The sequence below is a fragment of the Oncorhynchus nerka genome, linkage group LG11 (assembly GCF_034236695.1).
Source record: "Oncorhynchus nerka isolate Pitt River linkage group LG11, Oner_Uvic_2.0, whole genome shotgun sequence".
Taxonomy (NCBI): domain Eukaryota; kingdom Metazoa; phylum Chordata; class Actinopteri; order Salmoniformes; family Salmonidae; genus Oncorhynchus; species Oncorhynchus nerka.
In genome coordinates this window covers 39,157,083-39,184,896 of record NC_088406.1, presented here as the reverse complement: position 1 = coordinate 39,184,896, position 27,814 = coordinate 39,157,083, and the positions used below count along the sequence as shown (strand labels likewise).

Below are 27,814 nucleotides of genomic sequence, written 5' to 3'. Positions count from 1 at the left end.
GTCAGTACAACTTTATTCATCCTCCAGGTGTATAACCACAACGTGTTGATGGATTCCTTCCTGGGTCAGGTCAGTTTGACCTCTGACCCAGGCGACCCCCAGCAGGTTACCGTCCACCTGAGGGACAAGGGTAATCACCAAGACAACGACCTCCCAGGCACGCTCACCATCTCCATGGTGACCAGCAACATTCTCACTAACATCTGACTAACCATCAATCAATCACCAATCTATCAATCAGTGCCTTACTCCCTCCGTCCAATATGAGAGAAGAGCGAAACAGGTGCCAGTAACAGAGTATATGATTGGTCAAGAGGTCCCTTCTGTTTCCATATGTGCTGGAATTGGCAGTATACATGATTACACTGTTCAATATGAACATCATCACTATATGTACTGTATATACTAACTATATGTTTACAGTTTATGTATCTTTAAAGTTGTATTGTTTTGCCAAAGATTTGATCACAAGTATCAATTAATTTGCCATTAACCTTATCTGTTGAGGGACCAAAGTTAGGATTCCAGACTCTATTGTGTTGGTTTTTACTGAGTGTAGTACTAGCCCTGGCCACATGGGGGCAACAGAGGACATTTAATCTCCTAGTTCTCCTTTCTCATCTAATAACCACTTTAACTTGTGCATTACAGATATATAAATACTTGTTGAGTATTTCAGCTGTATATGTTGTCCTGTTTACATTCATTTACATGGTTTAGTTTTACATTTCAGTCAGCTTTGTACTAGTCTCTTTAAAGTAGCTGAGTTGGTTCTGGGTGCTGAGAGTAGCTACGGACATTTTTATTCTTTAGGGGAGACATTGTTCAAGTTATTTTTATTAATAACTTTATAATTAAACTTTTACATTTAAAAAAAAAGATTTCTGTCGGTTGCTCTACTTTGATATCATGTTGATTTTCCAGTGGGAGGCCCAATACAGTAGACAGACTAGATTCACTAGAGGAGAAGAGAGATTAAGCTACAGTTTCTAGCCAACACTGTCACTCTTACATTCGACTCTTTACTCAAACACTCAACTCCTCCCTTCATTCCCTTCTTTCTCATTCCCATTGTACTCTTATCATGTTGTATTACCTCCAGTTACTACAGTGCCATGTAGATCATGTTTCAAATCATATCACATTTATCTATAACATTCTCGTCATCATGATGACTTCCTAACACTGTCATAAGTGTCATAAACAGTCATAATGCCAGTCTCTGTCATGGTGGTGGGTCCTTGTTAGAGAAGGACTGGTTCATCTGAGCAGGCTTGTTTCTTATCTTTATAAGTAAAGGTTTATGATATTTTAATGTACCGCAGGGTGATTTAAAGGCTATTTAATGATTTAGTGTTATACTTCTCTGTTTATTTCTCTTTAAACCTGTTGGCTGGTTTCAGTCAAATGTATACTGTAATAAATAGTTAAAACACTGTCTGGTGCCGGGTCATTCTGTGTCCCTTCCTCCATTTGATCTAGTGTGTGTGGTCCCATTACTCAGCAGAACTCTCTCTTGATAGAGTCCACTATCAACCATGCTGTGTAGAGCGAGAGAGAGTGTGTGACTGTGTGTGCTGTTAGGTTCAGTGAGGTGTGAGGAACACCGATCAATGTGTCTTTCAGAACAGCCTGACCTTTATTACAGCAACACCAATAGAAGCGAGATGTGCTCTCTGTTTCTGTATGTGAAGCAATGCATTCTCTCTGTGTGCATGTTGAATGGTTGTGTGTGTGTGTGTGTGTGTGACCTCCACTACGTTGTGCCTCACTGCCCCCCACTGGGTTTCCTGCCCCCCTCTGTCTCTCCCTCCCTCTATCGCTCCCCCTCTGTCTCTCCCTCCCTCTATCGCTCTCTCCCCAGTAACTCTAATTGGGATCAGTGGCAGTGAATGAGCTGGTGTGTCACAGCTAATACCTTGAGAGAGAGAGAGAGCAGGAGCAAGGGAGTCACTAGTACCTCTACAGTGCAGCAGGTGTCTGACCACCCACTAAGAGAGAGAGAGAGAGAGATTCAGGAAGCCCCTCTCTTTCTCTGTCCTGCCTTCATCCATCCACCCCACTGCATTCTGTGGACTTGTCTGAGTGAACATAGACCTGGGACAATCATCTGGAAGGAGAGAGAGAGAGAGAGGGGTATAGAAAGAGGACTGTACACAGTGGTAAGAATATACATAGTCAGGAGGCTTAAAGAAGCATGGAGGCTTTGGCTCTTAAAGCTACTTTTTAAAGCTACTTTTTGCTAACGTCTCCCTCGTGTGTGTGTGTGTGTGTGTGTGTGTGTGTGTGTGTGTGTGTTACAAGGTTTATTGGTGTTGTTTGTCCAGATAACATGTGGGAGAGTGTTAGTACAATATTTTTGCTCTATATCTGACACTGTCTAGTCCTAGTATGTGGTTTCAGGGTGTTCACATGGAGAAACATTAATGATTAACTAACCATTGAATCATAGGCATACCTGCCTTGTGTGTGTGTAAGCAGAGCTGATAGAGCCCTCTTTAGCTACTCCCTGTATGTACTGTATCTCATTTAGAGAATCCTGCCTGCTCCGGGTTGTGGATACTGACTAGTTGCAGAGAGAGACCCTCTACCATCTCTCCTGTCCATCCTTCGACTCGCACAGCTCATGTTACATTATCAGCTGTAGAATTATTATTATGTTTTTTAAATTGCTCCTGCTGCAGCTTAGATGAATGTTCACATGACATTCAGATAACATGTAATGTGCTTATAGGCTCTGCTGTTTCTACCGTCAATTAACTACAGTTACATTACTACCTCTCCTGGAGGGTTAACTCGACTAGCACAGTGCAGTGGGTACTGTATCTGCCTAAGAATTCAGTAACACTTCTCACTTTGGTGATATGTAGCAACAGGAAGCCTTTAAATGCATGACATAAAGAATGTATTCTACACGAATGCAACATATCACTACTCTAAGTAAGGTGTTACTGTTACCTCTATTGGCACAGTGGGTAGCGAGCCTTGGTCAGAGGTTATTAAGAGATTCTGAGTTTCTGGTTCAACCCCAGAGTTAATTAGCCCCAAACTTAGCTACAGGAGTTTATATCAGTTCAAATCAGAGGCTTTCCATCGCCATAAACTCATTCCATTAGTCTTATTGTGAGCAGATCCTGGCTAGTCATTATACACCCTCAATACATCTCTGTCTCTCTATCTCGCTCTCTTCTATCAGTTGATCGGTTTATCAGTCTGACAGTTTTGGTGTTGCGTGAGAGTGTTGATTAGAATGTAGTTTTAATGGGGGCAATGGGGGTTAGCCTAATATCCTGTATCCTTTTTCTTACTGTGCATCTCTCTCTCTCTCTCTCTCTCTCTCTCTCTCTCTCTCTCTCTCTCTCTCTCTCTCTCTCTCTCCCCTCTCTCTCTCTCTCTCTCTCTCTCTCGCTCTCTCTCTCTCTCTCTCTCCCCCCCTCTCTCTCTCTCCCCCCTCTCTCTCTCTCCCCCCCCTCTCTCTCTCCCCCCTCTCTCTCTCTCTGTCTCCCTGTGTCTCTCCCTCCCTGTTGGGTTATTTCAGGAGGTATAGGGTTTTAGGGCGGCAGTATGTACAGCTGAGGGCGGGTTCAATGTACTTTTATAATGGTTTTCTGGAATGTGTCTGGCATTGTATTATACTGTGAGTGGGTTTGGCGGTATCCACTAGTGGGTGGGATGGGGTAATATGGTGTTTTTAGTGTACTGACGAGGTCCCAGAGTCAGTCTCTTTGTCTCTCTTCCCCTCTGACCTATAAAACTATAAAAGTCTGTGTCCTCGCTGGTGGAGGCGATGGAATTACAGACAGGCTGTTTCTCAGAAGCCCACACTCAGGTGATCAACAACAATGACTGGTGTCGCCCAGAGAATGAAGGGAATGGATTATATCTCCTTCTTTCCTTCTGCCTCTCCTTCTGTCTCTCTAATTTTCTTTTCATCTCTGTCTTTCTCTCCTCCCTCTCTTTCTCTCTCTGTTCTGTTCTCTCTCTCTGTGTGTGTGTGTGTGTGTGTGTGTGTGTGTGTGTGTGTGTGTGTGTGTGTGTGTGTGTGTGTGTGTGTGTGTGTGTGTGTGTACAAGAAGAAGTATATATTCATGTTTTCCAGAATTGCTGTTCTATATCTGTGTTTTCATATTCAAACACGTTCATACACACAACTTACGCTAGGTCTCCCTGGCTGCATCTTTGTCCCAGACCTCTGCTGTGGTAATTAGATGCTAAAATATTGATGGAGAGTCGTTCCCCTTCCTAATCCTACCGCACGTGTTTGTGTGTGTGTTCTCATCAATGGTTTAATCAGAGAGGCTTGGGGGCACAGAGCTGACATCTATTTACTGCAGGAAATTAACCAATAAATGGCATTTTCCTGTCTCCCCCAAACATCCCTCCCCTCCCCTTAAACCTCACTCTCTCTCTCCCCCAACTTTCCCTATGTCCCCCAAACATCCCTCCCTCTCCCCAACCCAACTCTTCCCGTCTCACCCCTCCCCCTAAACCTTCCTCTCTCCCCCTTAACCCCCATTGTCTCCCCCAAAATTCCCTCCCCCCAACTCACTGTCTTCTCCTACTGTGTGTGTGTAGCAGGAAGGGTGTGTCAAAACCTTAAACTAAAGTATAATTAGGGGGATGAATAATTGACTAGGTCTAAAACACAGTGGCAGAGTTGGGAATGAGGTTAGGACACTGGTCGGCCATGGAGGACCTGTGAGTTGGGAATGAGGTTAGGACACTGGTCGGTCATGGAGGACCTGTGAGTTGGGAATGAGGTTAGGACACTGGTCGGTCATGGAGGACCTGTGAGTTGGGAATGAGGTTAGGACACTGGTCGGTCATGGAGGACCTGTGAGTTGGGAATGAGGTTAGGACACTGGTCGGTCATGGAGGACCTGTGAGTTGGGAATGAGGTTAGGACACTGGTCGGTCATGGAGGACCTGTGAGTTGGGAATGAGGTTAGGACACTGGTCGGTCATGGAGGACCTGTGAGTTGGGAATGAGGTTAGGACACTGGTCGGTCATGGAGGACCTGTGAGTTGGGAATGAGGTTAGGACACTGGTCGGTCATGGAGGACCTGTGAGTTGGGAATGAGGTTAGGACACTGGTCGGTCATGGAGGACCTGTGAGTTGGGAATGAGGTTAGGACACTGGTCGGTCATGGAGGACCTGTGAGTTGGGAATGAGGTTAGGACACTGGTCGGCCATGGAGGACCTGTGAGTGGTGTGTGTAAGTGGATGAAGGATGTGGTGGTGTGTGTGTTTTATGCAGTGAGAATGTACATTGAATTTGTATGAGTGGCCAACTTCAATACAAAGGCAGTTTCAGTTTGAATTAATATGCAAATGAGAAGGTTGTTGGTCATTTTCCAGAGCAGCCGACTGACTGGCTGACTGTGTCTCAAATGGCACCCTATTCCCTATAAATTGAACTACCTTTGACCAGAACCCTATGGGACCCTGGTCAAAAGTATTGCACAGTATAGGTGTCATTTGGGACACACCCACTGTTACTCACTTTGTCATTATGACTTGATGGCTGCCTGAGTTGCTAGCTGCTAACCAGATCCTTTCTCTCTGTCTCTCCTCTCTCTCTGTCTCCCCTCTCTCTCTCTGTCCCTGTCTCTCCTTTCTCTCTGTCTCTCCTCTCTCTCTGTCTCCCCCCTCTCTCTCTGTCTCTCCTCTCTCTCTTTCTCCCCTCCCTCTCTGTCCCTGTCTCTCCTTTCTCTCTGTCTCCCCTCTCTCTCTATCCTTGTCTCTCCTTTCTCTCTGTCTCTCCTCTCTCTCTGTCTCCCCCCTCTCTCTCTGTCTCTCCTCTCTCTCTGTCTCCTCTCTCTCTCTCTGTCCCTGTCTCTCCTTTCTCTCTGTCTCTCCTCTCTCTCTGTCTCTCTCTGTCTCTGTCTCTCCTTTCTCTCTGTCTCTCCTCTCTCTCTGTCTCCCCCCTCTCTCTGTCTCCCCTCTCTCTCTGTCTCCCCTCTCTCTCTGTCCCTGTCTCTCCTTTCTCTCTGTCTCTCCTTTCTCTCTGTCTCTCCTCTCTCTCTGTCTCCCCTCTCTCTCTGTCCCTGTCTCTCCTCTCTCTCTGTCTCCCCTCTCTCTCTGTCTCCCCTCTCTCTCTGTCCCTGTCTCTCCTCTCTCTCTGTCTCCCCTCTCTCTCTGTCCCTGTCTCTCCTCCCTCCCTCTCTGTCTCCCCTCTCTCTCTCTGTCTCCCCTCTCTCTCTGTCCCTGTCTCTCCCCTCTCTCTGTCTCCCCTCTCTCTCTGTCTCCCTCTCTCTCTGTCTCTCCTCTCTCTCTGTCTCCCCTCTCTGTCTCTGTCTCCCTCTCTCTCTGTCTCCCTCTCTCTGTCCCTCTCTCTCTGTCTCCCCTCTCTCTCTGTCTCCTCTCTCTCTGTCCCTGTCTCTCCTCTCTCTCTGTCTCCCCTCTCTCTCCGTCTCCCCTCTCTCTCTGTCCCTGTCTCTCCTCTCTCTCTGTCTCCCCTCTCTCTCTGTCCCTGTCTCTCCTCTCTCTCTGTCTCCCCTCTCTCTCTGTCTCCCCTCTCTCTCTGTCTCCCTCTCTCTCTGTCCCTGTCTCTCCTCTCTCTCTGTCTCAGGGTGGACACCTGGAGACGTCTGATGTCCAGGCATAAGCTCAGAAACCAGAGTCATGGTCATTCTGCAGCAGGTAAAAGAACACACACACACACATACACACACACTCAATCTTTCTGGTATGTTTCTGAGGGGAACAACACAGACGCTTTTCCCCTCCAGTACAGGAGTGTCAGGTGTGTGTGTGTGAATGTGTGCTTGAATGTGCATAGTGTGTGTGTGTGTCTCGGTCTTCTTGATGTCCAGTAAATGTGGTGTTCGACTCGTCAGCCTTTCTGATCGTCTAATCACCCCTGACAATGGCTCCTCTTCAGCTGAACAGGCCCCTTCACATGCACACACACAGACACACACACACAACTCTCAGCAGAGAACCAGAGAGAGAGGGAGAAAGAGAGTGAGAAAGAGAGAAGGGGTGGGGAGCCAGGGGCAGCGGGAAGGAGAGGGGTCTGTGGAGAAAGTTGAGCAGGTCTACAGACGGTTGGGAGATTCTCAGACAGGCAGAAGCCCAGAAGAAGGAGCTAAAATTGTCTAACAGTGAAGTACTGAGAATCTTGTGAAGAGATCAACAGGAGGCCACGCTAGCAGCCAGAGGAATGTTGCTGAGAGAGGGACAGATGGAACACACACACAGCCTGATATGAGTTTACCATGGCGCGATTAGCGATGACTTCAGCAGAGCCTTGGCCAACCGAAGGCTGGGACAGCAGTGTCCGTCGCCTCAGCTACATATGCCCCACCCTCATACAGGTAACCATAACTACCCTCATGTAGGTACTGTTACCATGGACACAGTAGCCATCAGACCTGGGTCAAGCACTGTGAAAAACTGGCAGAGTTAGCACTCTTGTGACTATTCAAGCTAAACCAAGCTCAGCTAGTCACAACGTAATGGTGCCAGGTGTAGTTTATGTTGTAGTTTATGGTGACAGTGTGTTGTCACCATGATAACAATGTGCTTGTTCAGTGATGTTGTTATTGTCGTGTTCTGCTCACATTCCTCCCTGATGAGAGACTGGCCTCCATTCATCTCTCTCATGACCAAACACAATAGAGAGGACAAGGGGGAGGAGGTGTGTGTGTGTGTGTGTGTGTGTGTGTGTGTGTGTGTGTGGCTGGTAACTAATGAGTGTGAGAGAGATCACTCTGTACAGGGGGTGTTGGGGGGCTTACACATGAGTATGGTATCTGTATTGAGAGAGGGTGTGTGTGTGTGTGTGTGGCTGGTATCTAATGAGTGTGAGAGAGATCACTCTGTACAGGGGGTGTTGGGGGGCTTACACATGAGTATGGTATCTGTATTGAGAGAGGTGTGTGTGTGTGTGTGTGTGTGTGTGTGTGTTAGACTGGCAATAAAAGTGTTAGAAGAGTGTGCTGGATGTCTTGAGTGTTTTTAGTTGATTTATGCTATGTTAATTGTTAATTGAAGCAGAAAACAGAGTGCTGGCTGGATTTATTGACCAGTGTTGATTGGTGTCAAGTGTCTGTTCAATCAGCCAATCAATAGCTTTCGCTGTGACCTTTGACTATCTAAATGCAAATGAGCTGAAGACTCAGTGCCTGTGTAAATCAGCTATTATCGTGACATCACACGGGATGCATTCCAAATAGCACCCTATTCCCTTTACTGTGCACTATTCTATACTGAACTATTCTATACTGAACTATTCTATACTGAACAAAAAAATGTATGCAACATGTAAGTTGCTGGTTGCATGTTAATGAGCCGAAATAAAAGATCCCAGAAATTGTCCATACTCACAAAAAGCTTATTTGTCTCAAATTGTATGCACACGTGTTTACATCCCTGTTAGTAAGCAATTTATCCTTTGTCAAGATAATGCATCCACCTGACAGGTGTGGCATATCAAGTAGCTGATTAAACAGCATGATCATTACACAGGTGCAGCTTTGTCACAGAGCACAATGCAACAGATGTCTCAAGTTTTGAGGGAGCGTGCAATTGGCATGCTGACTGCAGGAATGTCCACCAGAGCTGTTGCCAGATAATTGTATGTTCATTTCTCTACCATAAGCTGCCTCAAATGTTGTTTTAGAGAATTTGACAGTAGGTCCAACCGGCGTCACAACCACAGACATCACATGTAACCACGCTAGCCCAGGACCACATCCGGCTTCTTCACCAGGGGGGTGCTGAGGAGTATTAATGTCTGTAATAAAGCCCTTTTGTGGGGAAAAAAATATTCTGATTGGCTTGGCCTGGCCTATGCCCTCCCAGGCCCACCCATGTGCCCCTGTCCAGTCATGGGAAATCCATAGACTAGGGCCTAATGAATTTACTTAAATGGACTGATTTCCTTATACAGTGGGGCAAAAAAGTATTTAGTCAGCCACCAATTGTGCAAGTTCTCCCACTTAAAAATATGAGAGAGGCCTGTAATTTTCATCATAGGTACACTTCAACTATGACAGACAAAATGAGAAGAAAAAACATCCAGAAAATCACATTGTAGGATTTTTAATGAATTTATTTGCAAATTATGGTGGAAAATAAGTATTTGGTCAATAACAAAAGTTTATCTCAACACCTTGTTATATACCCTTTGTTTGCAATGACAGAGGCCAAACGTTTTCTGTAAGTCTCACACACTGTTGCTGGCCCATTCCTCCATGCAGATCTCCTCTAGAGCAGTGATGTTTTGGGGCTGTTGCTGGGCAACATGGACTTTCAACTCCCTCCAAAGATTTTCTATGGGGTTGAGATCTGGAGACTGGCTAGGCCACTCCAGGACCTTGAAATGCTTCTTACGAAGCCACTCCTTCGTTGCCCAGGCGGTGTGTTTGAGATCATTGTCATGCTGAAAGACCCAGCCACGTTTCGTCTTCAATGTCCTTGCTGATGGAAGGAGGTTTTCACTAAAAATCTCACGATACATGGCCCCTTCATTCTTTCCTTTACACGGATCAGTCGTTCTGGTCCCTTTGCAGAAAAACAGCCCCAAAGCATGATGTTTCCACCCCCATGCTTCACAGTAGGTATGGTGTTCTTTGGATGAATCTCAGCATTCCTTGTCCTCCAAACACGACGAGTTGAGTTTTTACCAAAAAGTTATATTTTGGTTTCATCTGACCATATGACATTCTCCCAATCTTCTTCTGGATCATCCAAATGCTCTCTAGCAAACTTCAGACAGGCCTGGACATGTACTGGCTTAAGCAGGGGGACACGTCTGGCACTGCAGGATTTGAGTCCCTGGCGGCGTAGTGTGTTACTGATGGTAGGCTTTGTTACTTTGGTCCCAGCTCTCTGCAGGTCATTCACTAGGTCCCCCCGTGTGGTTCTGGGATTTTTGCTCAACGTTCTTGTGATCATTTTGACCCCACGGGGTGAGATCTTGCGCGGAGCCCCAGATCGAGGGAGATTATCAGTGGTCTTGTATGTCTTCCATTTCCTAATAATTGCTCCCACAGTTGATTTCTTCAAACCAAGCTGCTTACCTATTGCAGATTCAGTCTTCCCAGCCTGGTGCAGGTCTACAATTTTGTTTCTGGTGTCCTTTGACAACTCTTTGGTCTTGGCCATAGTGAAGTTTGGAGTGTGACTGTTTGAGGTTGTGGACAGGTTTCTTTTATACTGATAACAAGTTCAAACAGGTGCCATTAATACAGGTAACGAGTGGAGGACAGAGGAGCCTCTGAAAGAAGAAGTTACAGGTCTGTGAGAGCCAGAAATCTTGCTTGTTTGTAGGTGGCCAAATACTTATTTTCCACCATAATTTGCAAATATATTCATTAAAAATCCTACAATGTGATTTTCTGGATTTTGTCTGTCATAGTTGAAGTGTACCTATGATGAAAATTACAGGCCTCTCTCATATTTTTAAGTGGGAGAACTTGCACAATTGGTGGCTGACTAAATACGTTTTTTGCCCCACTGTATGAACTGTAACTCAGCAAAATCTTTGAAATTGTTGCATGTTGTGTTTATATATTTGTTCAGTATAATTGTGACTGGAGCCCCTATGGGAACTGGTCAAAAGTAGTACACTTGGGAATATGGTGCCATTTGGGACGCAGATAGTGACTCTTGGCTTCGAAGTTTACACCCTAAAAATACATGTAGTGGTTTGGACCAATGTTAATCTGGTCATTGCTTATGCTGGAGTTAATTGCTTATGCTGAAACTGTCCAACAAGCTTTCTCTACCCTTAACCTTGTTCTGAACACCTCCAAAACAAAGGACATGTGGTTTGGTAAGAAGAATGCCCCTCTTCCCACAGGTGTGATTACTACCTCTGAGGGTTTAGAGCTTGAGATAGTCACAACATACAAGTACTTGGGGGTATGGCTAGACAGTACACTATCCTTCTCTCAGCACATATCAAAGCTGCAGACTAATGTTAAATCTAGACTTGGTTTCCTCTATTGTAATCGCTCCTCTTTCACCCCAGCTGCCAAACTAACCCTGATTCAGATTACCGTCCTTCCCATGCTAGATTACGGAGACGTCATTTATAGATCGGCAGGTAAGGGTGCTCTCGAACAACTAGATGTTCTTTACCATTCGGCCATCAGATTTGCCACCAATGCTCCTTATAGGACACATCACTGCACTCTATTCTCCTCTGTAAACTGGTCATCTCTGTATACCCGTCGCAAGACCCACTGGTTGATGCTTATTTATAAAACCCTCTTAGGCCTCACTCCCCCATATCTGAGATATCTACTGCAGCCCTCATCCTCCACATACAACACCCGTTCTGCCAGTCACATTCTGTTAAAGGTCCCCAAAGCACACACATCCCTGGGTCGCTCCTCTTTTCAGTTAACTGCAGCTAGCGACTGGAACGAGCAGCAACAAACACTCAAACTGGACACTTTTATCTCAATCTCTTAATTCAAAGACTCAAACATGGACACTCTTACTGACGGTTGTGGCTACTTTGCGTGATGGATTGTTGTCTCTACCTTCTTGCCCTTTGTGCTCTTGTCTGTACCCTGTTTTGTGCCGCTACCATGTTGGTTTCTCTTTATGTAGTGTTGTAGTTGTGTTATTTCTAATCTCAGCCCCCGTCCCCGCAGGAGGCCTTTTGCCTTTTGGTAGGCCGTCATTGTAAATAAGAATGTGTTCTTAACTGACTTGCCTAGTTAAATAAAGGTTCAATTAGAAAAAGTAAAACATTATCATAGTCATATGAGCTGTGGTTTGTGGTGTAATACTTACTGAAAACCACTGGAGGCCAGGATGGTACCTGGTCTTCTCTGGAGGGTGGGTCTGTCAGGGGTAGGAAAGGGTTGTTATGTGTCTCCTCTCCTCGCCTTGTGTGTTTGTCTGTGTTTGTTATGGTTAGTATGTGTCTCTAATAACAGCAGCCACATCTCTCAGCGAATTATTGACTGGACTGGGGAGAAGGGGGTAGCTTCAGCTCAATATGGCTACCGGAGTATTTGCGAGTGAGTGTGTCAAAAGGAACGTAGTAGGCGTGTGGAAAGGAGTGGGTGTGTCTAAAGGAAGATAGTGGGCGTGTGGAAAGGAGTGGGTGTGTCTAAAGGAAGATAGTGACCGTGTGGAAAGGAGTGGGTGTGTCTAACGGAAGATAGTGGGCGTGTGGAAAGGAGTGGGTGTGTCTAAAGGAAGATAGTGGGCGTGTTGAAAGGTATTGGGTGTGTCTAAATGAAGATAGTGACTGTGTGGAAAGATGTGGGTGAGTCTAAAGGGAGATAGTGACTGTGTGGAAAAGAGTGGGTGTGTCTAAAGGAAGTTAGTGGGCGTGTGAAAAGGAGTGGTTGTGTCTAAAGGAAGATAGTGGGCGTGTGGAAAGGAGTGGGTGTGTCTAAAGCGCTCTGCTATACGTTACATGTTTTTTATTGAACCGTGTTTTTTTTCTCTTCCATTTCTCACCGCGCAACTACCGTACTTTGAGCTACCATACCACGAAAGTTTGAACTTCTATTTTAAAGCTGATGATAGTGTCAAGATCGTTTGTAGAATTAACGGACCAAGGTGCAGCATACGTAGAGTTCCACATGTTTATTAAATGAAACTCACAAAACAATAAAAAGCAAACGAAACGTGCAGCAAATGCAGTGCTCCCAGGCAACTACACAAAAACAAGATCCCACAAAAACCCAGCGGGAAAAGGCTGCCTAAATATGATCCCCAATTAGAGAAAACGATAGACAGCTACCTCTGATTGAGAACCATACCAGGCCAACATAGAAATACAAAAACTAGAGTACCCACCCTAGTCACACCCGGACCTAACCAACTTAGAGAATACAAGGCTCTCTAAGGTCAGGGTGTGACAGATAGTTTATTTTGTTTACACCCAAAGTAGTGATGATGGGTGTACTGTTGCTTCATACGTTGTATGCCTGTGCTTACTGTGACTGTCACCCTGATACTAGGCAACTATTGTACTTCCCACGCCATTGCCGGACAGTAGTGCTTATCAAGCTGGAGCGAAGGGCACAATGTCCTGGTGTTGTTACTCTTCATGCCCTCCCCATTGAGAGTAGTATGTGCATGTATCAAGGTGACATCTAGATGGTTATCAATATTAGTTCATGTAATCCGCTATCCTACTTAAAATAAAATCATGGGATGGGACAAAATCCATTATTCCTACTGTGTATCATGGTCAGGTCTTACGCCTCGATCACACCGACAGAGTCATGGCGCAAAGTGGTATACAGCATCATCTGGATATGTGTGCAACAAAAGTTCCACATTCACCTTCTGCTACCATTTCTGCCAAGCCGTCTACGCATACAGTTTGATGCATCCGTAAACACGGGCACCCTCATTGATATCATCCTAAACAACCTGCCCTCCAAATACACCTCTGCTGTCTTCAACTAGGATCTCAGCGATCACTGCCTCATTGCCTGCGTCCAAAATGGGTCTGCGGTCAAACGACCACCCCTCATCACTGTCAAACGCTCCCTAAAACATTTCAGCGAGCAGGCCTTTCTAATCGACCTGGCCTGGGGATCCTGGAAGGATATTGACCTCATTCCGTCAGTAGAGGATGCCTGGTTATTCTTTAAAAGTGCTTTCCTCACCATCTTGAAACTAGCAATCCCGGATCCGGGATCGTAATTACAGCCTCAAGCGCATTACCATAACGCAACGTTAACTATTCATGAAAATCGCAAATGCAATGAAATAAATATGCTGGCTCTCAAGCTTAGCCTTTTGTTAACAACACTGTCATCTCAGATTTTCAAAATATGCTTTTCAACCATAGCAAAACAAGCATTTGTGTAACAGTATTGATAGCTAGCATAGCATTAAGCCTAGCATTCAGCGGGCAACATTTTCACAAAAACAAGAAAAGCATTCAAATAAAATCATTTACCTTTGAAGAACTTCAGATGTTTTCAATGAGGAGACTCTCAGTTAGATAGCAAATGTTCCGTTTTTGTAGGAGAAATCGCTCCGTTTTGTTCACCACGTTTGGCTACCAAAAAAACGAAAATGCAGTCATCAAAACTCTGAACTTTTTTCCAAATTAACTCCATAATATCGACAGAAACATGGCAAACGTTGTTTAGAATCAATCCTCAAGGTGTTTTCCACATATCTATTCGATGATGTGCCAGGAACAGATGTAGCCCTTGGTTTTTCCAGACCTGTCTGCCCTTGAAATTTGGTTTCTCCTCTGAATCACATGGAAGAATACTTGCAGCTGGAGATTACGCTGATAAACCAATTTTTCTACAGCTGGCCATGACCTGGAGGACACCAGGCGGACACCTGGTAAATGTAGTCTCTTATGGTCAATCTTCTAATGATATGCCTACAAATACGTCACAATGCTCCAGACACCTTGGGGAAACGGCAGAAAGTGTAGGCTCGTTCTGGGCTTGGGGGAGGGAGTTTGCATTCACAGCCATATAGCGGATAGGTCTAGAGAGACATTGGAAAACAGCGCCTCAAAAATTTGGCTCACTTCCTGTTTGAAGTTTCATCTTGGTTTCGCCTGTAGCATCAGTTCTGTGGCACTCACAGATAATATCTTTGCCGTTTTGGAAACGTCAGAGTGTTTTCTTTCCAAAGCTGTCAATTATATGCATAGTCGAGCATCTTTTCGTGACAAAATATCTTGTTTAAAATGGGAACGTTTTTTCAGCCAAAAATGAAATACTGCCCCTAGAGTCTCAAGAGGTTTTAATTAAGCATGCCCGATTCAAAAAATGTAGTGCCAGGAACAGATGTAGCCCTTGGTTTTCTCCAGACCTGTCTGCCCTTGACCAGCACAAAAACATCCTGTGGCGTACTGCATTAGCATTGAATAGCCCCCGCGATATGCAGATTTTCAGGGAAGTTAGGAACCAATATACAGAGGCAGTTAGGAAAGCAAAGGCTAGCTTTTTCAAACATACATTTGCATCCTGTAGCACCAACTCCAAGGTTTCGCCCTGCATAGCAATGATAGCAGAGAAAGGGAGGTTGTGAAGTCAGCATCTAGTAAAGAGAGGTTCTGAGACACTGTAAAGTCCATGGAGAATAAGAAACACTGTCAACACTGATAAATCCACGATAATTGAGAATTTCAATAAGCATTTTTCTACAGCTGGCCATGCTTTCCACCTGGCTACCCCTACCCCGGTCAACAGCCCTGCACCCCCCACAGCAACTTGCCCAAGCCTCCCCCATTTCTCCTTCACCCAAATTGAGATAGCTGATGTTCTGAAAGAGCTGCAAAATCTGGACCCCTACAAATCAGCCAGGCTAGACAATCTGGACCCTCTCTTTCTAAAATGATCCAATTGTTGCAATTGTTGCAACCCCTATTACTAGCCTGTTCAACCTCTCTTTCATATCATCTGAGATCCCCAAAGGGGGAGGCACTCTAGACCTAAACTGTTACAGACCTATATCTATCTTACCCTGCTTTCCCAAGGTCTTCCAAAGCCAAGTTAACAGACAGACCACCGACCATTTCGAAGCTCACCGTACCTTCTCCGCTATGCAATCTGGTTTCTGAGCTGGTCATGGGTGCACTTCAACCACGCTAAACGATATCATAACCGCCATCGATAAGAGACAATACTATACAGCTGTCTTCATCGACCTGGCCAAGGCTTTCGACTCTGTCAATCACCACATTCTTATCGGCAGACTCAACAGCCTTGGATTCTCAAATGACTGCCTCGCCTGGTTCACCAACTATTTCTCTGATAGAGTTCAGTGTGTCAACTCGGAGGGCATGTTGTCCGGACCTCTGGCAGTCTCTATGGGGGTGCCACAGGGTTCAATTCTCTGGCCGACTCTCTTCTCTGTATACATCAATGATGTCTCTCTTGCTGCTGGTTTATTCTCTTCTTTGGACACTGTGTTAACTAACTTCCAGACGAGCTTCAATGCCATACAATTCTTCTTCCGTGGCCTCGAACTGCTCTTAAATGCAAGTAAAACTAAATGCATGCTCTTCAACCGATTGCTGCCCGCACCCGCCCTCCTGACAAGAATCACTAGTCTGGACGGTTCTGACTTAGAATATGTGGACAACTACAAATACCTAGGTGTCTGGTTAGACTGTAAACTCTCCTTCCAGACTCACATTAAGCATCTCCAAACCAAAATTAAATCTAGAATCGGCTTCCTATTTCGCAACAAAGCATCCTTCACTCATGCTGCCAAACATACCCTCGTAAAACTGACCATCCTACTGTCTCTTCATCCTACTGTCTCTTCATCTGAAGAGGAGAGGCGAGAAGGATCGGAGGACCAAAATGTGGCGTGGTATGTGTTCATGATGAATATTTAATAAAAGAAAGCACTGAACACTGAATACCAACTATACAAAAACAATAAACAAATAACAACCGTGAAGCTATAAATGAGAACTGTGCTGAAACAAGCAATTATCATAGACAATCACCCACAAACAAACAGTGAAACCCAGGCTACCTAAGTATGATTCTCAATCAGAGACAACTAATGACACCTGCCTCTGATTGAGAACCATACTAGGCCGAAACATACAAATCCCCAAATCATAGAAAAACAAACATAGACTGCCCACCCTAACTCACGCCCTGACCATACTAAATAAATACAAAACAAAGGAAATAAAGGTCAGAACGTGACACATCCAAGTACCTCATCCCATACTGTTCTTTTTTGTTTTTGCTCCTTTGCACCCCAGTATCTCTACTTGCACGTTCATCTTCTGCACATCTATCACTCTGGTGTTTAATTGCTAAATTGTCATTATTTCGCCACCATGGCCTATTTATTGCCTTACCTCCCTTATCTTACCTCATTTGCACTCCCTGTATATAGACTTTCTATTGTGTTATTGACTGTATGTTTGTTTATTCCATGTGTAACTCTGTGTTGTTGTTTGTGTCGCACTGCTGTGCTTTAACTTGGCCAGGTCGCAGTTTAAAACGAGAACTTGTTCTCAACTGGCCTACCTGGTTAAATTAAGGTGAAATAAAATAAATAAATAAATACGTTCGATAAATCCACCTTATGCACCACACAGAATTCACTGCAACTGCCTCTGCATATCGCAATGCTGCAAGGCTAACGCAGCGTTCCATTGGAAATTAATGTAATTCTGGTGCACCAAAATGCAATGACACTCTCAGTATGATCGAGGACTACAGGAGAAGGAGGGCCGAACAGGCCCCCATCAACATCGACGGGGCTGTAGTGGTACCCATCGAGAGCTTCAAGTTCCTTGGTGTCCACATCACCAACAAACTATCAAGAGGGCACGACAACAGCTTTTCCCCCTCAGGAGCCTGAAAAGATTTGGCATGGGTCCTCAGATCCTCAAAAAGTTCTGCAGCTGCACCATCGAGAACATCCTGACCGGTTGCAACACCTCTTCGTGAGGGTAGCTACAGAGGGTAGTGTGTACGGCCCCATACATCTCTGGGGCCAAGATTCCTGCTATCCAGGACCTATATACTAGGCAATGTCAGAGGAGTGCCCAAAAAATTGTAAAAGACTTCAGTCACTCAAGTCATAGACTGTTCTCTCTGCAATCGCATGGCAAGCGGTACCGTAGCGCCAAGTCTAGTTCCAAAAAATGTCTTTCCTTTCTCTAATAATTCCTGTGAAATGACAGGATTACCGGGACAGAGCACTGGAAGGACTCTGTCTGTGACTTAGTGCACCGATCCTCAAACACACGCCATTTACAATCATACAGGGACCTGGTGGATCAGCACTCTGAATAGTCAAAGTACATTTTGCGGAAGCCTGGCAGTGTTCAAGTGGAACCATTCACGGGCCAGGCCCAGAGGGCAAACAGTTCTGGGTGAGGAGGAAATATCTCCCTGCACTCTAGGCACAGTAGGTCCCGACGCAAAGGGAGGAACCATGGTTGGCCACATAGTAGTTAATTAAGTGATCTCTGCTAGCCAGTGTTTTTCTGGCCAATGCTGCGCTACGCTTCCACTCCCATCGGTGCATCCCAATGCCTCAGGGAAAAGAACAGTGGACACTGTGTATTCTCCATCGATGCATAACGATCCACTGCAGGAATTTCGAAGTGCATCCAAACCTGATTGGCTACCTCACGATGGAGCTTCCACTCCCCATATAGAGGGTTTCCCCTGGAGAGTAAATCTGCCCCCAGATTCAGCACTCCTGGTGCATGAGTAGCTCTCAGTGACTGGAGATGCACACTGTGCCAGTGTGTGTAAGTGAGAGGATTGCAGTCCCCCTTGTCTGTCTGTTTATGTAAGCCACAATGGTGGTAATGTCTGTTTTGACTAGAACATGACGACCCTCCAGAAATGGTAACAACTTTAATGCTAAGGACACTGCAAGGAGTTTGAGGCGGTTTATGTGAGTAGAACAGAGATGGGGTCCCCGCATCCTGTTCAGCATTCTGCCCTCATAGGTCGCACCCCAACCTGAGAGAGATACATCCGTAGTGATAATTGTTCTGGCTTAAACAGTGCCCATCCAGACACCCTGTGACAGAAATGTTGGGTGTCTCCAGGAGTGCAGTGCCACTGTGCAATCTATGGAGATCAGGTCAACAGATACGAACCAATCGCCTGGGCGCACAGAATGTAGCAGAGCAGTGTGTGTCAACATTCTGAACGTGTACTTTCTCATGTACATGTTCAAGATCTAGGATCGGGCGTATGCCGCCCTCCTTTTTTGGAACCAGGAAAAATCTTGAGTAAAAACAGCTTTGTTCGGGAGGAACAATTCTTATTGCCTGTTGCCAATTATCGGTGTGATTTCCTCCCGGAGGACCATCGCTGATTCCCCCTGAGCCTGAGTATGTTTGATTATTTTGAATCGAGGCGGGGTGACAGCGAATTGTAGTCTGTATCTCTTGTCTATCGTGCCCTGTAACCAATTTGACACTGTATGCCCGCCAGTTCTCTCTCCTCTCCGAGAGAGGGATAACGAGGCTTCCCCCTACAGATTGTGCAGCATCACCCTCTGTTGGGGGGAGGGTTACGACAGTCCTCGATGCACTGCGCATGCTCAGCTGGCCCCACCGGGAAAGTGCTCATGTGGCCTATCACCACAGAAGGAGTGGTTGTTCCCTCTGGTGGCGTTATAGGGAGGCACCCTGTTTGTTTTGATTTTGTGAGAAACAACATGTCTGACTGCACCCTTGGCCTGTAGCCTGGTTGAGCTAGTGGTAACATTTTGTAATGTGAACTGACATTGGGGAGTGTTTGTGAGACAAGAGGTAGGAGCATCAAGCTGAACATTGTCTCTTCTCCTCTTTGGGCTGTACTCTGTGACCATCGACTTGGGGCCGGTATGCCAGAAAGAATACTGGGGTGCCTAGGAACTTGCACCCTGGAACAGGATTGGTGGAGGAGATGGAACGGCGCTTGGAGGAAGCCCGTTATCGCTTCTCTGGTTATGGGGACATCGCTAGGCTATCCGCTTCTTCCTCATTACCCCCTGGGTGGGGTTAGGGACCGAATGGCTCCTTGGGCCATGGGTGGGAAGGGAGGCTTCTTAGACCAGGGTCCTTTAGGGTCCAAAGTTCTCTGCTGCGCTGGGCTAGCAGACTGAGGGGGCTGGGCGTCTGGGGATCTTAAAGGTTGAGGGGGTTCGAACTGATGCAGGTTGGGCGAACTGATGCAGGTTGGGCGAACTGATGCAGGTTGGGCGAACTGATGCAGGTTGGGCGAAGGTGCGGCGAGGCACCAGGGAGGCACTGGGCTGTATCTTCCTGGGAAGACAGAGTTTGAGGACTTCACCCTCCCTCTTCTTCTCCTCGCACCGTTTCTGCATCTTCTCAACGGTGGGACTGAAAATACCTTTAGGGTCTACTGGAGCATCCAGGATCTTCAGTTTCTCACTGTCAGACACCGTGGATAGACTGAATCATTGCGCCCTCTCCTGGGATATCATGAGCCCCATTGCTCTTCCTGACGCCTGGACAATGGCTGGTCTGTATCATTGCAGATCTCATCCCCTAGACCCAGCTATGGTGTGACCGCTAGGTCCTCCTGTAGCTCAGCTTGGTATGCCGAGAGCATGGAGTCAGTGCTGAGAGCCCTCATCGCTGTGGCGACCAACCTGTAGACCTTCTCTGTTACGGAGGACTGGAAGCACTTGTAATTGGTTGGTAAAGTGGGGTCAGTCGAGGTCATGGAGGACTTCTGGTTGGGGTGTAGATGGGAAGCTACCATGGTTCGATGGGGTTCAAGTGGGCAAGCCCAATCCCTTCCATGTCAACACAGTCCAACACCGACCCACCTTGGACAGGGTTGTTGGAGGAGAAATGTGTACTCCAGGTATGGGTAACCTCATCTAGGAATTCTGGGAAGACTGGTAGTAATTGCATGGCTGTCCGTATGGCTTTGGGTAGCCTCTTACCCTCGTAGCGGGACGTAGTGGTGTCCGCTACTGCATTGGGCCAGGGAATCACTAATTTATCCGCAGCACATTTGCACACGTCCTACAGGTCCAAACCGACAGCTGGTGGGGATGGCGCCCTGCCTGCATCTCTGGTTTTGGATTCCCCGGCAGGAGGCTTGTTGGCCTGGCCTGAGGGGATGAGGGAGTCTTCGGGAGGCCGCGAGGTCGTTGCTGGAGTCCTCCAACAGAGGGGCAATGGCGTCGAGCCGGTCACCCCAGCTAGCGCAAGCCGTTGCTCCAGGAGACTCTGTGGGGAAATCCACCTCTGATTAGCCATTTTGGATGTCAGCCCCATGTTAGAATTCTGTTGACTCAGGCTAGCTTGGCATGCTAGCTTGCAACGGAGACTCTTCACAGTGAAGAGGGCACAGTGTGGACAGGAGCTGGGGAGGCTTACACTTCCTAAACATGTTGCAGCCCAAGGCAAGTGGATCACGCTGAGTGGGTGTCCTTGGCCGATATCTTGTTTCCACAGGAGAAGATTAATGCCGGTAGCTTCTCCTTGTTTAGAGTGGGAGATGCTTTTGTCGCCATAGCTTGGATGCTATTGTCATGAAAATTCTACACAGAGACACTCAAAGTCACTCTTAAATGAATCATCCTTCATTATCAATGCGCTGAAGAGGTTTGTGGTGGAAATTCTAAAGAGAGAGACTGTAGATACTTCTAACAACAACTTTATTATAAGATTTGCAAAAATGGAGCAATCAACAATCACTCAAATAGAGTTGGCTTTCAGCTTTTATAAATCAAATCAAATCAAATGTATTTATAAAGCCCTTCTTACACCAGCTGATATCTCAAAGTGCTGTACAGAAACCCAGCAGATTAAGAATGCTGACATTGCCATGATTATCTGTTTCTTCTTGCAAGTTTCCACACAGCTAAATTCCTGTAGATTGTGACAACAGGATGTCACATACTGCGGTCGCACCCAAACGTCTCTTATCTGTACGCCCAGACTTGACTGTCACACAAGCCTGCATCAGCAAAAAAACACTAACATATAACAATGGACAATTCTCTCAGTAAAAACAGCATAGTATGTCTAAATGTAATTAATTTTCCACCATAGGTTCCAACTAACTTAATGCACCAAGTATACATGTCGATCAGGAGCTCAACCCGGGGCAGTCCTCTTAGTTCTCTTATATACAGGCAAGTTACATTTTCTTCCTACATGTGACCGACCAATACTGGGTCATGAATGTGACAGACCAATACCTCACAAGGCTTCTTCTCGCTAACCTGAGACTTTGAAACTGAGATATCCCTTTCTCAAAACAAGGTTGTGGGCGTACTGCTAAATTGCAGATACTGATAGTGAGGATTCACTCAGTCAGTCACTTGCATAAACACAAAATTGGTTATTAGAAAAGCACATGAGTAGGACACATATATTGGTTATTAGAAAAGCACAAACATAAAAATGTCCATCACAGTATGTTTTTAGTTATCTGAAAAATAGCCAACAATTAGTGGGTTATCTCCGAAAATGGCACTCGGTGTGATGGCCGGATACCGTATCCGAAAAGACAGATTATAAAAGATAGCTTGGTGTAAAAAACTTTTCTTGTCGAAGTAAAACTAAAAAACTTAGCTAGCGTGGTGGCTAGCGTGGTGGCTAGCGTGGTGGCTAGCGTGGTGGCTAGCTTGCTGACATCTAGTCACTGTTTGGATACATTGGTCATGAAACGAGTTAGCCGTGTCACATCTCTACCCGTTTCTCCCTCAAATAATTTCCCTCTTACTATGGCGAAGGAAAAGTAAACTTGCCATCACTGCACACTGAGTGAGTTGTAAGCTCACGTCTGTGGACAATTTAGCTAATTTCAGAATTTTATTTTTTATTTTATTTCACCTTTATTTAACCAGGTAGGCCAGTTGAGAACAAGTTCTCATTTACAACTGCGACCTGGCCAAGATAAAGTAAAGCAGTGCGACACAAACAACAACACAGAGTTACACATGGGATAAACAAACGTACAGTCAATAACACAATAGAAAATCTATATACAGTGTGTGCAAATGTAGTAAGATTAGGGAGGTAAGGCAATAAATAGGCCATAGTGGTGAAATAATTACAATTTAGCATTAACACTGGAGTGATAGATGTGCAGATGATGATGTGCAAGTAGAGATACTGGGGTGCAAAAGAAATAACAATATGGGGATGAGGTACTTCGGTGGGTTATTTACAGATGGGCTGTGTACAGGTACAGTGATCTGTCAGCTGCTTTGACAGTTGGTGCTTATAGTTATTAAGGGAGATATAAGTCTCCAGCTTCAGTGACTTTGCAATTCGTTCTAGTCATTGCCAGCAGAGAACTGGATTGAAAGGCGGCCAAAGCAGGTGTTGGCTTTGGGGATGTTGGCTTTGGGCTGTGAAATATACCTGCTGGAGCACGTGCTATGGGTGGGTGTTGCTATGGTGACCAGTGAGCTAAGATAAGGCAGGGCTTTACCTAGCAAAGACTTATAGATGACCTGGAGCCAGTGGGTTTGGCGACGGATATGTATTGAGGGCCAGCCAACGAGAGCATATTTTGTAAATGACATCGCCGAAGTCAAGGATCGGTAGGATAGTCAGTTTTACGAGGGTATGTTTGGCAGCATGAGTGAAGGAGGCTTTGTTGCGAAATAGGAAGCCGATTCTAGATTTAATTTTGGATTGGAGATGCTTAATGTGAGTCTGGAAGGAGAGTTTACAGTCTAACCAGACACCTAGGTATTTGTATTTGTCCACATATTCTAAGTCAGAACCGTCCAGACTAGTGATTCTAGTCAGGAGGGCGGGTGCGGGCAGCAATCGGTTGAAGAGCATGAATTTAGTTTTACTAGCATTTAAGAGCAGTTGGAGGCTAAATGCAGTCGTGTGGAGGTAAGCTTTCTGATGAAAAGCGAAAAGAGGTGTTTGAATGACTCAGAGATCCTGCTTTTATAGGATAGGAGGGACACTCCTCCCAGACGCACACGTCTCGACGTCCAGCCAGTCATATCTGGTGTAGTATAATAAAGGCTTCTGACGAATATGCTGGGGGCGTATCCCATAAGTGAAATACCGAAACGAATAGTTGAAAGAGAACCTACACATTTTTTGTTTTTGTTGTCATAGGCTACCTGGGTAAAATGCTTGCTCGCTAGCCTAACTTCCTTTCATGTGCAAAAATGAGCCAGCTGGTTAACATTAGCCTACTACATCTAGCTACATATTGAACTTCTGTCCTCTCAGGCAAGGGGCACAATATATGAATTTATGGTTGGATCAGAATCGCATTATAATCATGGAGTATGGAGAATTAAGTAAAACCACAAGTCTAAATCCTTATCTCCATCCATAGCTAATTTGGAATGGGACAATTTTAGCTAGCTAACCATCAGAGGACAGCAACACAATGAGATGCAACAATTCAAGTTTTTTCTGTCAATGTAATTTGGCTTTTGATGTGATTGGTGTGAAGCCAAATCCAGACCTGCTTCCCTTGACACTGCGCCAGGACCATTCACAGTAGAGCTCACTCAGTTTAGCTCAACACTGAACATTTTTTATGGCTTCCCTGGCATTCAATGCTACGGGCGGCAACAATAAGACACACCTATCTGATGTAAGACACACCTATCTGATAAGGCATATAGGAATATAGGGGGAGGGCGGGGGGGGGGGGGGGAGAAAGAGAGAATGAATGAGAAAGAGAGAACGAATGAGAGAGAAAGAGAGAGGGGGTGGAGAAAGACGGAGGGGGATACAGAGACAGATCTGGTAGGTTTTATAAATTATTGAGACTGTGGTTGCTGATAGTGGTTTTGGCCCTGGTGATAGGTGTGTGTGTCTGCCTGCCTGCGTGAGCGTGATCGTGTGTGTGACAGCTGTGTTCTGTGGTGTAGTGTTCAGTCCAGTCCCAGGTCGTTTGCCAGAGGGGTATTTACTTAATTAAACAGACATATAACACACAGGGAATGATGCTACCACCCAGACCCCATCCCTCTCTCTATCCTTCTCTCTATCTCTCCACCCAACACTCCTCCCCTCCATTCCTCTCTCCACTCCTCCTTGCTGTCACTGCTGTAGCAGGTATTCAGAACCATTGATCACATGTGCTGTGGAATGACATGTAGAGAGAGAGAGGGACAGAGAGAGCGTGAAGGAGAGAGGGATGATTAGAAATAGAGAGAGAGAGCAGTGATGGCGTGGGTCGATCAGGAAGATGAGAGCAGATAGACAAAACACCAGGACCTAGATTCAGTTTCCTCAGGAGCAGTGGAACAGAAAGAAGAGAGAAGGGAAGGAGGAGGAGAGGGAGGAGTAGGTCTACCAAGGGGTCTTGTTTCATCCTGTAGCTGTGTCTCTCAGGAGGTCCTCCAGACAGTCACACAGACAGCCTTCTCTCTCTTTTGTTGCTGTTGCTGTTGTTTTTATCTATCTGTGTGAGTCTGAGCCTGTTCCACAGACAGACAGTCTGATTGTTATTTTTCTCTTATTACTCGTTCCTGTTCTCAAACTTATAACAAGAGAGGAAGAGGCAGAGCCAATATTCTTTGCATCTTTGATATCAGAACACACCTGGACAGAAAGTGACATCACATTACCGTTGGCGACCACCTGGTGTGGAGTTGGTGGGATGTGTATAGGACCTGAAGACTGGACTACTGGGCAAATTAAGGTTGGATGGTGGGAGACTTTGAGAAGGTGTGTGTGAGGAATAGAGCACTGGAGGACTTGGGTTTGGCCAGTGGAAGACATTGAGGGTTGTCTGTGTGTGTGGACCAACAGTGAGGATGTACAAGCGTCGTGACTATGTGGACCTGTATGAGAAAGACCAGGCTAAATGGTCTCTAGTACGAAACGTCAACACTGTCTTCAAGCACTCTACACTGCTACCGGTAGGACTACAAAACTGTGTGTGTGTGTGTGTGTGTGTGTGTGCGTGTATAGGACTGTGTTTGTATTGTGAATGGATTGCAGGTCATCTTGTTGAGCTATCAGAGGAGCTTAGGCAGTGTTGTAATTGGTTTACCATAGAGAAGCCACATTTACGATACAATAAACTGTATTGTTCCCAAAATAAAGATTGTCTGTATATTATAAGCAATCAGATACAAGAAGCAGAGGTATATGATAAGTAATTCATCACTAAGGGGTGTTGTTAGGCCTGATTCACAGCGGTGTGTATGTGTGACATTGATGATGTCACTGTATGATGTTGATTATGACACTGAACCCTGTCAGCACTGCTCTAAGACGTCATCTCTATCAACCATATCACCACCTCTTCTAGGTCTGCAATACACCTTCTGCTTTTATAATACTTTGCCTTCTCTTTCCCTCTCTCTCCCTCTCTCTCCCTCTCTCTCTATCCCTCTCTATCCCTCTCTATCTCCTCTCTCTCTCTCTCTCTCTCTCTCTCTCTCCCTCTCTATTCCTATCTCTCCTCTCTCTCTCCTCTCTCTCTCTCTCTCTCTCTCTCTCTCTCTCTCTCTCTCTCTCTCTCTCCCCTCTCTCTCCCTCTCTCTCTCCCTCTCTCCCCCTCTCTTTCCCCTCACCCTCTCTCTCCTCTCTCCCTCTCTCTCCCTCTCTCTCCCTCACCCTCTTTCTCACCCCTCACCCTCTTCCTCTCTCTCTCTCCTCTCTCTCCCTCTCTCCCTCTCCCCTCTCTCTCCCTCTCTTTACCTCTCTCTCCCCTCTCTCTCCCTCTCTCTCTCCCTCTCTCTCCCTCTCTCTCCCCCTCTCTCTCCCTCTCTCTCCCCCTCTCTCTCCCTCTCTCTCCCTCTCTCTCACCCTCACCCTCTTCCTCTCTCTCTCTCTCCCTCTCTCTCCCCTCTCTTTCCCTCTCTCTCTCCCTCTCTCTCCCTCTCTTTCCCACTCTCTCCCCCTCTCTCTCCCTCTCTCTCACCCTCTTCCTCTCTCTCTCCCTCTGTCTCCCTCTCTCTCTCCCTCTCTCTCTCTCTCTCTTTCCCTCTCTCTCTCCCCTCTCTCTCCCTCTCACTCTCACCCTCTTCCTCTCTCTCTCTCCCCTCTCTCTCTCCCTCTCTCTCCCTCTCCCCCTCTCTCCCCCTCACCCTCTTCCTCTCTCTTTCTCTCTCCCTCTCTCTCCCTCTCTCTCTCCCTCTCTCCCCCTCTCTTTCCCCCTCTCTCTCCCTCTCTCTCCATCTCTCTCCCTCTCTCCCCCTCTCTTTCCCCCTCACCCTCTTCCTCTCTCTCTCTCTCCCTCTCTCTCCCCCTCTCTCTCCCTCTCTCCCCCTCTCTTTCCCCCTCTCCCTCTCTCTCGCTCCCTCTCTTTTCCCCTCTTTCTCTCTCTCCCTCTCCTTCCCGATATGTGGACCTGTAAATGTACTAGCTCTGTCCCAAATGGTGCCCTATTCCCTACATACCTAGTGCTCTATATGAGGAATAAGGTGCCATTTGGGACTCAAACCATGTATTGTGTTGTTGTATATCTCCTCTCCCAGGGGGACTATGTGTGGTTGGACCTGAAGGCGGGCCGGGAGTTTGTGGTCCCCATCGGAGCCGTGGTCAAACTCTGTGACTCTGGACAGATACAGGTTCTGGATGATGAGGGAAACGTGAGTCTCAAACACCCACACAACACATTTACACAACATTCACACAACCTTCTTACAATGTTCTCACATCATTCACACCACATTCACCCAACATTCGGTCAACATTCACACAAAATAATAATTTGGGGTGGCCAAAATGTTGCAGGCATTTGTTCCAGCCCTACACAAACAGCCCATTCTTTCTCCAGGAGCATTGGATATCCCCCCAGAATGCAACCAACATTAAGCCCATGCACCCCACCTCCATCCATGGGGTGGAGGACATGATTCGTCTGGGAGACCTCAACGAGGCCGGCATCCTCCGCAACCTGCTTATACGATATACAGAACACCTTATATATGTGAGTACTACTGCACTACTACTATACAACTATAGTAATACAACCAGCTCATACGATATACAGAACACCTTATATATGTGAGTACTACTGCACTACTACTATACAACTATAGTAATACAACCAGCTCATACTATATACAGAACACCTTATATATGTGAGTACTACTGCACTACTACTATACAACTATAGTAATACAACCTGCTCATATGATATACAGAACACCTTATATATGTGAGTACTACTGCACTACTACTATACAACTATAGTAATACAACCTGCTCATACGATATACAGAACACCTTATATATGTGAGTACTACTGCACTACTACTATACAACTATAGTAATACAACCTGCTCATATGATATACAGAACACCTTATATCTTATATATGTGAGTACTACTGCACTACTACTATACAACTATAGTAATACAACCAGCTCATACGATATACAGAACACCTTATATATGTGAGTACTACTGCACTACTACTATACAACTATAGTAATAC

General features: G+C 45.9%; 2 protein-coding genes across 2 annotated transcripts in view; both read left to right on the top strand.

The window, feature by feature from the left end:
- Nucleotides 1-1,436, top strand: part of LOC115136843 (calpain-5-like) — a 30,660-nt gene extending 29,224 nt beyond the window's left edge. Inside the window, exon 13 of the mRNA XM_029672679.2 lies at nt 28-1,436. Coding sequence (XP_029528539.1) covers nt 28-207 — 180 coding nt within the window. The 3' untranslated portion in view covers nt 208-1,436. The remainder of the gene's footprint in view (nt 1-27) is intronic.
- Nucleotides 1,437-1,942: 506 nt separating this feature from the next.
- Nucleotides 1,943-27,814, top strand: part of LOC115137785 (unconventional myosin-VIIa-like) — a 58,522-nt gene continuing 32,650 nt past the window's right edge. Inside the window, exons 1-4 of the mRNA XM_065024507.1 lie at nt 1,943-2,162; nt 6,574-6,644; nt 26,850-26,963; nt 27,152-27,304. Of these exons, the coding sequence (XP_064880579.1) occupies nt 6,627-6,644; nt 26,850-26,963; nt 27,152-27,304 (285 nt within the window). The 5' untranslated portion in view covers nt 1,943-2,162; nt 6,574-6,626. The remainder of the gene's footprint in view (nt 2,163-6,573; nt 6,645-26,849; nt 26,964-27,151; nt 27,305-27,814) is intronic.